Source organism: Gambusia affinis, linkage group LG05 (assembly GCF_019740435.1).
Source record: "Gambusia affinis linkage group LG05, SWU_Gaff_1.0, whole genome shotgun sequence".
Lineage (NCBI taxonomy): Eukaryota > Metazoa > Chordata > Actinopteri > Cyprinodontiformes > Poeciliidae > Gambusia > Gambusia affinis.
The window spans coordinates 28,667,833-28,680,357 of NC_057872.1; the positions used below are offsets into that span (position 1 = coordinate 28,667,833).

Consider the following 12,525-nt stretch of genomic DNA (forward strand, 5'->3'; position numbering starts at 1 on the left):
AACACAGCATTATGAGCCACCAACAGGGGAAACCCGCATTAAAAAACTAGCATCATTATCACTTCAAAACTAATGCTACAAGATGAGCAAATGACTTGTTTATTCATTTGAATCAGCAACATTTAGAGCCGTGCTGATAAATACTTCCCAAACATGAAGTACAGAAGGATAGTGTCTTTGTTTAGTGGCAAAATCTTAAAACAGAAAAGTGTTTGACAAATCCAATCACTTTACTTCACCAATTGAGAGGAGGAAAAAAAAACTAGATTAGAAATAATTGTATCATGTCAAGGAATTAGCGTCATATTTTATTATGAAGTTGATTAGGAATTATTACCACAATTTCTTGTTTTCCTTGGGTAAAAATTTGATTTGATGAGGTTTCTCCTTACCACAGTTTCAAAACAAGAAAGACAAAAGAACATGTGGGCCAAGAAGATGTGGGCCAGTCATAAGTCAGGAAATGACTACAAGAGGCTAGCTATTTAAATGACGTCCTGTTGCCGTGCAGTATGACTTGACAGACTGACATTCCCGTTAGTAACGCTTCAAATAAGAAAGCACAGCCCTTAAATTAAGTAGTTTGAGGCTGCAAGAATTCAACTATTCTTGCCTCATCTACTCAAGAGTAATGATGGACATGGATCCAAGTTTATCTCACCGGCAGCCAGGGAGGACAATAAAGTTAAAAGACAAAAAGAAAATAATCTAAGCTTGCTAGGAGGGAACAGCAGCAAACATTTCACACTGAGATTATACCACAGTAATAAAAAGTGGCTTTATTCAAAGGCTTTTAATACATTTTTTACCTGGAGTACCAACGAATGTGGAAAATATAGTAGTACAGATGAATGTAGATTTATTCCTCCTTTCACTTTTTATTATCTCTCACCACAAAAGCTTCACAAAGCCTTTTTCTGTTCCAGTCCTTGTCAGCATTGCTGTTCACAGCAGGAATTAACTTTCACATGCAATTCCCGTTTCACCTTCAGAGTTAGATTCTTGTTAGATGAGTCAAACTACCGGTTCAGCCACTGCCTGCAGCGGAAGAGCAGTGTGTGAATACGTCCAGCAGCAGGGGAGTGGACATCGTCAGCCTGATCCCAACACTGCGCGACAGGTTAGGTTTGCTGAAACTAAATAAATCCTACTCTGCTTCCATTTTCCTCTCCTCTTACTCCGCTTCCTCTCCACACTCCATCACTTGAGTTTATTCCGTCACTTGAGTTTTCATTTCTCAAATGTTTCAGTCACTAAATCGATCAGACATCCTTAAGTGTTGCATGCAAACATGTGAAGTGTATGTTCCAGTTACACTAGTGTGCAGGAGGGGGTTGAGGTGGTGGATGTCGATCAGCAGGCTGAACCGTAGGACAAAGGGAGCAAGAGAGACAGAGTGGAGGAGTCCAACGCTGTCAAAACAAGTTAACCTTTAAAAAAAAAAAGCCCACTAAGTCAGAGCAGGAGGAGGTGTTTTTGTCCATTAGGAAAGAAATAGATAAAGGACAAGCATACAACACTGATTGATGAGTAGAGGAAAAAAGAAACAGAAAATCTCGTTAGGAAGGTACAGATGCCTGCAACACACGTCTGTAGGGAGGTTGGAGGCTGTTGAGGAGGCATTAACCACAGAAAGACAAAGAGAAAATGAGAGTAGGAGCCTGAAAGTAGCAAAGGCAGTTTGAATGGGCTTAAAGAGAAACTCTGGGACTGATATAGGTGGAAGAGACAACTGGGGAATTGGATAGTGGGACAGGGAGAAGAGGAAAGCTTCAGAGGGGAAGGAGAGGGAGATGGAGGGATGGAGAGTTACAGACATACCAATTACAGAGGCAGAACGAGGAATTGATGACTGAAAAGCAAAGAGAAAAAGCAGAACAAAAAAAATAAGATATAGCAGTTTACTGAGCAGATGGATCAATTATGCGAACCAAATTAGAAAGAAGATGAAGTTGGAGCATTGCGAGAGCACGTAAACGGAGGAAAAAAACAAAAAGCAGAAGTAAGGAAGGAATAAATTAAGATGAAGCACTGGAAGCTAAGACACAAATGTGACCGAGGGGAGAGTGGCAGAAGGGAACAAGTGGCCCATTAGTGAGCAGGCAATCAGTCGAGCAAATGAGACAAATCACTTCAACGAAGGGGAACTTTCCCCTCCCCAAACAAACCCAGACACAAAATGTTGACAAAACACAGGGCTGATAACCAAATAAAACCTGCTGCCTGCGTTTGACCTTAATGGGCTGTTGGGGTTTTAAACGCTGCTGCCAGTGAAGGCTCCAGGGACTAATGATGACTCTGCGACTTGTTTATCAGCTACACAGGAGATTTTCAAACCAACAGGTTATACAGAGACCATCAGAGATGAGGCTAAACTGTGGAATCATAGCAACACTGCTTGTCTTGTGAAATGCAAGAACACTTCCTACATGCCTTTGTGATAGATGAAACCTGTTGTGCAATTGTGCAGTCAGGTTTCTTATCTCGGATATCTGCAGCTTATACATTACTAGGGTGTAATTTTAGCCTTTCGGTCAAATCAAGTCCTGGGATACCAAGAAAAACAAAGCTCACCGAAACCTTTCAGTGTGGACAAGGTCAAGGAAATGTACACATTTTCCAGCTTCAAGCAACATTTTCACTTTGATATGTTAATGCAAATCCTTAAGGTAACTTGAGTTTATACGTTAACATTGTTTTGGTATGTTTAGAGGTAAAACTGTTTAGTATCCAAACATTAAGGCCTGAAAAACTATGGAAAGAAGCTAAACCTCAGCTGTCTTTCAGTCACCAAATTATAAAATGGAAACATCACACATGGATATTTTTATAGAATATATACAGATCTTAGATACATGAATATTATCAGCTCATGTTAAGATTTCAAACTGATTTTGTACTGAAATCAGCTGGATGTTTTAGTCTCATTTTGTCAAGGTCACACGGTCTGTTTCTTCATTACATTGAGATAAACAGCTTCTTTCACAGCAGAGTCCATTTCATTATGTCAACACATAGTTTCAGGTAACCGTTTCTGCAGCGATAATTTCAGAATTTAACAAACTGTCATCACGTTGTCATGACAACCCTGTTTAATAAAGCCGTCAGATTTTTTACAGTTAAGATATTAAAGGCTTGTTTTTTTATTTAAATGGTTTCATTACATAATTATCCTGAGATAATGAGACACTGAGCGTGTTTGCTGCATTTGTAAATCTCACCTTGAGATAATCTTGAGCTTCGTTTTACAGTGAAATCAGTTTCATCACTTCATCCTTTCAAGATTTTAAGATATTTAATCTTGTTTCATCACAGTATTTCAATATAATATCTCGTATTCCTTTTCATGCAAGGAAAGTTTTATTATCTCAAAATAAGTTTTCAATTCTATTTATGGAAAAAAGTAATTTTTACTAACTTGGAATAATGACAATTTTATGTAGATATGCACGTAAAGCAACATCTTGAGCTTGTTAGTTAAACTTACATTTTATCCATCCAGCTTATAAGATTTTGAGCCAATTCATTGTGAAGATAGCACCCCAGATTAATTTTATTATAACATTGAGTTGAAATTCTCTAAATAATGGGTTAATTCATTTCAACCGCATAATCCTGGCTGTAATCTGTTACGATGTTTACTCAAACTAATACAATCGACATCATAAATACTTGTTATAGAGGACTTCATTGTTCTATAAATCAATTTTCTATCATTTAAAGAGCAGCGGGAGTAAATGTTTTCATAACCTGTGTTTTATTTAAATGTATAATGACGATTTCACATCAGCTGATGCCTAGTCATGAATGGTGATGATGGAAAAGCAATTCTGAGCAACGTAACTCTGTGTGAACATCAATGACTCATTTTTACACGGTAAGCCACCTGTTGCATAAAAAAGACTGTAGTTCCTCAAAACAATGAGTAAATTTCCAACCCAATTAGAGATTATCACAAATTAAATAAATGCAGGTACCAGATTTAGGCTTCTTATTTATAATCTTTCTTTAAAAAATTACTTCAGTTTTAAAGATAAGCAAATTTTTAAGTTTGAGGGGGAAAAAAATTATACTCTTAAATATTCCCTACATTTGTCTAGACTTGGAGAATGCAGAAAGCAGATTGCTTACTTTCATGTTTTTTTAAGACTGTGTGGGAAACATTGAGTTTTTTTAAAAGTGGCACAGGGCTCAGTTTCCAGCTCCTTGAGCCTTGACAAGACCTGTCTCACCAAATTCAATTTCCTCCTGTAGCCAACCTGTCCAATGCCCCAGATAAGTGTGAATTGGACATGACCTTGTCAAAGTCGGGTGTGAAGGAGATGTGGCGTAGCTGTGTTTGCTTGCATCTATGGTGCCATGCAAAGGTGTGTCGACACGCAACGCAAAGGAGCAAAAACGTGTGGAAAGAGCCACAGGAGCTGGAGGTGATGGCAAAAACGGCTGGACGTTTTCACAAACCGTGGGGGTAGAGAGGACACAGGGACGGATTAACAGAAGAGGAGGCAAATAGAGATGTTTCATGCTGCCGTCATGAGCCCTAAATGTTTTCAATAACACATAAGGGCACTGCATCATCCCCCATTCAATACCGGATCGATAAGGCAAACCACCTTCCACCTCGCAAACTACATTTAGATATATTAAGGTGACTGCTAATGAGCAGCTGTGTGCATTGGCGTGCAGAGACAAGTCGGCGAGGTCACAGCCAAGGGCCTCGGCGCTTATAGCTGAATTCAGATCTGCTGAGTGCTCTGAAGGGAAGATTTCAGAAATAAAAGAATGTGACAAAGACAGAAACAAGAAGAAGAAAGATGACAGAAAGAGGCTAAATGCCAGGTTACAATCATAAGAAAAGAAAGGCTACAACAAGCAGTCCTTTACTGTCTCCATGAAAGCCTCTTTGGCAATTAAATACGTGTCTAAAGCTTTAAGAGCGGGAGAAAACGAGGAGTGGGGATGTGCGACAAAATTACAAATGAGCAGATAATTCCTGGCCTGCTCGGTTCACTCCCTCCTCGCAGTTCTCTGAAAACCTCCTCTTGCCTTTCCGCAGTGAGGAATTTGTAAATGTCGACATCCTCAACCCCACCCCATCCCACGACACCCACCCACTGCCGATTCCCCTCAGTGATTTCACCGCAGCGGAGGTCACAGAGACACCAATTTCTCCAAGTCTAGTTAATTAAGAGGATTTTATTTTAAAGCGTTTGGCTGCCTTTCAATGGATCTTCAATTGAAAATTAGCGCTCATTCCCTACATTGGCTGAGCTGGAATAGCTTCGACCCACGTCTGACCAAATTCCATTTAGGGTTAGCGAGTTAGACACATGCAGATAGGGAAAATGCAGACTTGGCAGAAGGTTTCTCGACTAATGGTCTGGAAATGTCTCTGAATAAAATAAAAAACGGCCACATGCATAATAGCGCCACGAAGATAAGCTCTGGCATGCTGCACTAGCAAATATTGCAGTCTTAAAACTCTCCATTATCTGCAAACATGTGGGTGGTTAGAGTACATTATAGAATGGTATTTTGCAGTCAGCCTCCATCAGTGGGCGTGCACACAGATTTGGTAGCGATTGCCGTTTAACCCCAAACCTCTGCCAAGAGACGCATCGACCCGAGTGCAGTTGCATTTTTTGGAAAGCCCTCAGCCGTCCCATCCATATTAATAATGTTTGGCAGTCATTCCAGGAGAATATCTGTTCATTTTTCTTTTTTTCATCAGATGGGACCGGCTCCAGCGGTCAGGGAACCCTGGGAGTCGAACACAAACATCCCAGAGGGGGGCTCAACCTCAACTCAGGTCACCATCCGCCCAGCATGTAACTACAGGCAGGGGGGCAAAAGGGAGGCAGCAGGGGGGCGCTGATGAAGAAACGGATCCATTCCACAGTCTCCAGCTTGAGCTCCACTGTAGCAGGAACGCCACTTTAATAAGGGGGAGGAAAGTTACAAAGACCTACTTTAAGAATCAGTTGAATGAGCAGATTTAATGATGTACTCTCTAAAAAGAAGCGCACATTCACCATCATCCTGTGATGCGACACCACCTCTCCATTACTGGAATGCCAGTCGACTTGCAGCGTGGCCTCAGGTTACTGCCCTTGTTCACCACCAGCTGCATGTGCAACTATGTGTGCATGAATTGCATTTGTGCTTGAGTATGCGGCCCGAAATGCAAAAAGACGCAGTGACTCGTGCTCATCGACGCTGCCTCTACTCAGATCCATCCACCCAGTCTCTAATAATATCTGCCAAGTCAACAATAAACTTGATGGATTGTTTTTGTTTCAACCCACTGGCACTGTTTACAGAGCAGAGTAACCACAATTAATTTATGGAAATATCTATATCTCTGTAGTTCTGCAACTTGCTGAGTATCAACAATAATTTAAGCATATAAAAAAAGCTTTTAGCATTTAGAAGGTTTGTTTATAAAATGTTTTCAAACCCTCAGCAACACCTAATTGGCAAAGGAGCCATTTGTGTATAAAATTGTGACAGCAGGTTCATTAAATTTTTTGGATTAAATATGTGGAGACCATCCAAAACACAGTCTGCTCAATATTTCCTCAAAGTTCAGCTATTCCATAATCACTGGGAGTTGTTTAAGGTTCAGTTAAGTCAATATTAGGAGGGTTTTCTTCCTCCAGGGTTTTCCAATGAACTTTCACACAGATTATCGCTGACAAAAGCTCACTCATATCTCCATTAAACCATAAACTCCCACACCTTTCATCTCTGAATCAACAGACTCTTCATCGTGGTCATAAGATGAAGCAGAAGGTCACTGAAGTGTCATTTTAACAGTAAAACTCGTTTAATACCTGTACACGTGTGTAGTGGGGGTGTTGGGTCCAGAACGAGCCTCTCTTATAACACACGTTTGGACACACACTCCCGACCTTTTCAGAATCCTTCTGACATTTACAGACCCTGCGCAGAGAGGGATCGGACGGCTCATTTCCATAATGATGGGACTGAAATGTGACAGCCATTAACACTAAAAACCAAACCAAGACCCCTCAGGGACTAATGAGACACTAAGGATTTTTTTTAAAGCTGGCAAAAGAAAAATAAGCTCCTTTCATGATCCGTCAATTAGATTCCTCTTAATGCACAGAGTACAGTGATCCTTCTCTGCTGTGATGATGAATGGTCCTAGTCTTGGCAGGACTGCACTGTTCTCACCATGTAGAGGGAAGTAGTTAGATCTAATAGTTTGAGCTATTGCTCGCAAATGAGTGCCAAAAGAAATAGAGTATATGCATGGGTGTGTGTGCGTGAGTGGGAGGGCACATTATGCTGAAATACCTTGAAATGCTTGGAAATCCAGATCATTTGTAAATACAATGTCAGTGGGTTTGATTTTTCGATGGAAGAAAAACTAGACACTTGAGCAAGGACAATAAATCCAAGACCAGGGTGAGGTCACATGTGGTTTATTTTTCCTTCCTGTCTGCGGTGTGGGTTGTTCTTGTCATAAACAGGCCAGCCTCGAGTCCAGAGAGAAGAGCAGGGAGGGGCCAGGTGGGCTGTTTGAATGACCCAATGACTACCGTCTCTCAGACAAAAGCACTGGACAGGAAAGGACCAAAGATAAAGAGGCGGGAGTGAAGACGAGAACAAGGCCCCTATGTGCTCGACAGCAGCGGCAGGGGGGAGGGGTGAGCGGGTTTGGCGGGAGAGAGAGGGTGGTTTCAAAAGGCGGGTGGGGGTCTCCTGTCTTAATCAGTTTCTGCCTGTTGAGTTTTTCAGCCAATCCACAAACTCGGCCTCTGGAACGCAAAGCAGCACAACAGGGGGGCAGAAAACCCACCTGTTTCCTCAAAACTGATGAGGAGTCGTTAGAAGCCAGCATGCATATGAGGGCGCTCTGCAGCAGGTACACAACGTAAAAAAAATAATTATCATGAATAAAAAATTAAAAACACTCCACCCCCAGCATGCCCGTCGGTTTCTCAGGCAGCTCAACAGACCATCCAGCCATCCCCCCTGCACACATTCAGCTTACTCAGCCATAAAGACAATGCTACCATGGCGTCACCCACAAGCCCACCCTTCTTCCAATAAAAACATCGCCATGGTAATGGGCCAAGCTTTTCTGACCCACATTTATGATTCCTCCAAATGTTTGGGAATAAGGGGGAGGCAGTGGGCATTGCAGAGTAATTTCAGAGCTTAAACTGGAAGCCCACCTGCCTGATTTGATTAAAGTATACATTCCACATTCATATAAACAGAAATATTACAGAAGCCAGCCTTAATTAAAAACCTATAAACTCCATATTGAATTTTTCATTAGAATCTGAGCCATATTAAACCACAAACTTGATTAAATAACTTCCCTCGCTTGCAGATCTAAGGTGGAAGTAAGTGGTTACTGTAAAAGCCTGGACAGAAAAGGGAAAGAAAAAATGCAATGCACGCTAACGGAAAGTTTTTTCTATTTCTGCAGTTGTTGCAATTTAAGTTGCATAACTTCACTATAAAATATAAAAGGAGGTAAGAGGTTCACATACAAACAGTGAAATGTTTTCAGTGGAGAAAAGAAGAAACTAAAAGCAGTCCCAGCAGAGCCCAGCATTCTTCTGTGCTCATAAATATGTAAAACCTTTTGTGTCGTATTTCCCCATTTTTCTCCCTTCCTCCAAGAGCACTTCATGAGTTGTTAAATTAAATTGGACCAAGCAGGTCCACAGCACGAATACCTAAATAAATAAAAATATCAAAAAGTCATGTTCCTCATGAATCCTGACAAAAAAACAACACCCATAATCAACCACACAGTAGCCTACCCCTGAAACAGAAAAATCTCAGTAGCTGTGCCAGGATGTGAGATCCAGTCCTACATTCTTGCCCCAATTACATCACAAAACAAATAGATGGCCTAGCAAAGCAAAGAAAAAAAAGGATGAACTGGTTTAATGCCACACACAAATATGCTAATGAAACTACATACTAGGAATACCACCCCAAAAAACCATCCTGACTTACCTTTTTATTAGTAAAGGGAACTCTAGTATCTTTACACTGTAAAACAGAATCTTGGAGAGTAGTAAATATTAGCCATTAATTATTTAGATTAAAAATTTAATATTTGGCTGTTAATTTAATTCTCAATAATGGTTGAATTCAAACATTAAATCCTAAAAGTTTTTATTCAAATTTTACATATTGAATGGTATTTATATAGATTGTATTGTGAATAACTACATACATTTAGTACATAGTTTGTGTTGCATCAGTCCACACTCCAAACCAGTTGGTGGCGTTAAAGCACATCTAAGTGCCAAAATAACCCTAAGAGAAAAAGATGTTTCAAGATTCACTGGTGCCAACTTAGTGCCTTTCTCGTGATATTTATTGACTTTTCAGACCTCTTCAACAACTTTTTTTCAGAACAGTGACTAGTGTCAGATCTTGCAACTTTCCCTGTGTTATTTGAGATTACATGAAAGTGACAACCAAATTGTATTTACAGGCAGATGCCAGTGTTGGCATGAACCTCTCTAAACTCAAAAACACTCAAAGATGGTCACTCCGACAGCTGCTTAATGTAATGTAGGTTCAGGAAAACTCTTTGGATCATCATGTCAAAGTCTGTCTGTAGCTCTAAACAGCTACAACTAGGCATTTATATTCTTTTCACCTCCCGCCTGGAATCGACATGACCAAATATGCAGATTGAGCGATTAAGTCAACTTTAGCCATTTTTAGCACCGCTAACAGCTACTTTCCTTTCAGTGTCTGTGTTTGGGCAAGAATGTAGGCTAACTTCCAGTTTTAACTGGTTTACTAGTGGTGCTAAGGTTGCTAGCTAGCTGCCTTATTAACTTTGGTAGAAGCTGCCAAAGAGCTTCAAACGTATTTTAACAAAGAGGAAATGTAACATTTTCCCTGATGACCAGAGCCAAGTTGTAAAGAGTTTGAAACCAGGCAACAGAACTAATGCTAATTGTTGCCATAAGATTATTACATTTTCACATCTCATCTTGTTAGTGTTGAAGATGTAAACATTTTATTTCAGTCAAAGTGTTATTTTTACCTTGACTACTTCTTGAAACAAACAGCCTAGCAGAGGCGCCCATATTGGAGTGAATCCTGTGCAATCAAACTTGTTTGTACACAACAACAACAAATCTGAGCTGCAGGTCTTGAATATTAAGCAAGATGATCCTAGATTGATAAATATTTAATAACCTAAACAAAAGAATGTTTTGTAACATTGGAAAAATATATTTGATGATCCAGAGAATAGTCCTTGCAACACAGGAACACAACAAAGTATCTTCAAACAGATTTGCTGTAAACCAAACAGCTACAAGAAATCCTCCCTGCCTAAAGCTCCAACCATCTGCAATTACTCTTTGAAGAAACTTGGATAATGAGAGCTACCACAATATCAAGCTTCCCTTAAGGATTAATCAAGTATTGATACATTATATTAATCTGGAAGCAAACCATTCACTGGTTGGATATTTTGTGCATTTTTCCTCCTGATTTTAAGGTTTGAGTCAATATGCAACAGAATAGTTTAATTTCAGTACATGTAGTGCAGAAATAATTATAATTCACCAAATTTGTTAAGTACGTTTTAAAATTTGGCCAGGATTAAATAAATGTACTTCATTTTAACTCAGAAATATTGCTTAAATTTTAACAGAAGGGTTTACCAGTGTAGCCGTGGGCTACCTGAGCTCAAGAGTGGAAAACACCTGAATTATTAATATATCAGGAGTGGCCCCATCATATAAAGTAATAGTTACTCATTTACATTCACGTCTTCCCACCTACACACAAACGCATATCTCAGTGATACTGCTGATGACTTGCTGTATAAAATCTAGCGCCTGGGATTGAAACGATTTGTCATCAAGTTTCAGCCGCAACTCCCTCCATGTTCAATTTGGAGCCTGTCTCCAGTCCATTTTTACTCTACTGAACTGTAACTAATAAATGATAATGTGCTGAGAGAAGGGGGAGAACAGCAACTCCGGAGAGGAGCTGGAAAGACGAGGAAGCTACGAGCTAGGATGGAGCGCTCTCTCCGAACACCTGTTTCACAGAAAAGCCACACCTAAGAGGAAACTAAACATGGCGTTGAGTCACCACCGAAACTCAGGTCAAAGACCGGTGACCGAATACTCGGGAAGAATCAGGAAGTGTGGCTATCGATTGAAAATGACGTGTGTTTGTAGTTTATTTTTAAAAAGAAACTTTCCGGGAATAAAAAGTAATGAAAAAGACAAATGAATAAAATTCACGAAGCTTGGAAATCACCTGATTTCGCGCTCTTACCACCGGACAGGTGGTTTGCATTATGTAAGTACTTGGAAAAACGGAAAGCTTTTTTTCTTCTTTTTTTAATGGATTGTTTCTTACCGTGTCGGACGAGTATCGACGCCGCAAAGAAGAGCAGCCCGATCATTTTTGCGGGCACATTTCGGGCGTCATGCCTCGCCATTATGATCCTCTGTAGAAGCGCACAGTCTCTCCGGAATAAATTCAAAACAACCGCAACACCTTTGGAAAATACTTAATGTCGATGTAAAGTCTTGGTCAAATAAAAAATAAAACTTTTAATTAGATGGCAGTCGTCTGGAGAGACTCCCTTTTCTCTGGGCTGAAATGAATTTTTAAAATCCTTGTGAGTTCGTCACAGGTGAATATTTCCCCTCACAGCAGCAGCTGTGGAAGAGCTCAGGAAGTACTGAGGTGCTTCTTCGCGTCTCCTCTCCCGCAACTAGTACAGAGCGCACCACGGAGTGCGTCTGTATGTGGGACTGACTCACTCATCAGAGAGGCGTCACAGCCGTCAGTCCCAAAAAAAAAAGGTCCCAGTGACCGCAGGATGAAATTCAGAAGGGAGGCGCTGGGGAACTTGTTGAAATTGCCACAAGCATTTCTCCCCCTCCCTAAACTTGGATGACACAGCTTCCACCTGCATTGGCACCTAAACTGATCAGCAGGTGTTTAACCAAGTGGAGTTGCATTCATTTATACGGCTAAATTTGGTTTAGATTGGCCTCATGGGGGCTTTGCAATCTGTTCCGCGCACATCTGATGAAGAAGAAGTCAACACAACAAGAACAAATTGGAAAATCAATATATATCTCACTGATTTAAATCTTTTTATTCTATCGATGTTGTTGTTTTTATTCCGTACAGGCTACTTTTTAACCAATCTTCATTTACCTTTGAATGCAATTTATATAACTGTAATCAAACAGGAAAAAACACAGCCATCCTTTACAGAAAGGATTTTGACTTTTATTAAAATTTTTGACGTGTATTCACTTTGAAACGGATGATTCTTGCGCCCCCTGCTGCTCGTTTCTTCACATAGGCACCAATTTGCCCCTCTGATTTCAAGAAGAGCTGACGAAAAAGAAATCTATAAACATCCACGAATCTGGAAGACACAAATCCAGCAGCAGTAAAAAAAAAATCCAATCAAAACAAAACTAATTATTTTTTCTCCTTTTGCATCAATTTGAAGACGTCACACTGACGAAA

General features: G+C 40.2%; 1 protein-coding gene across 2 annotated transcripts in view; it reads right to left on the reverse strand.

Moving 5' to 3' along the window:
- Window positions 1-11,916, reverse strand: part of LOC122831081 (nectin-2-like) — a 115,073-nt gene extending 103,157 nt beyond the window's left edge. For both annotated transcript variants that reach the window (XM_044117011.1, XM_044117010.1), the window contains exon 1: window positions 11,392-11,916. In XM_044117011.1, the coding sequence (XP_043972946.1) occupies window positions 11,392-11,473 (82 nt within the window). In that variant the 5' untranslated portion in view covers window positions 11,474-11,916. The remainder of the gene's footprint in view (window positions 1-11,391) is intronic.
- Between the last annotated feature and the right edge of the window lie 609 nt (window positions 11,917-12,525).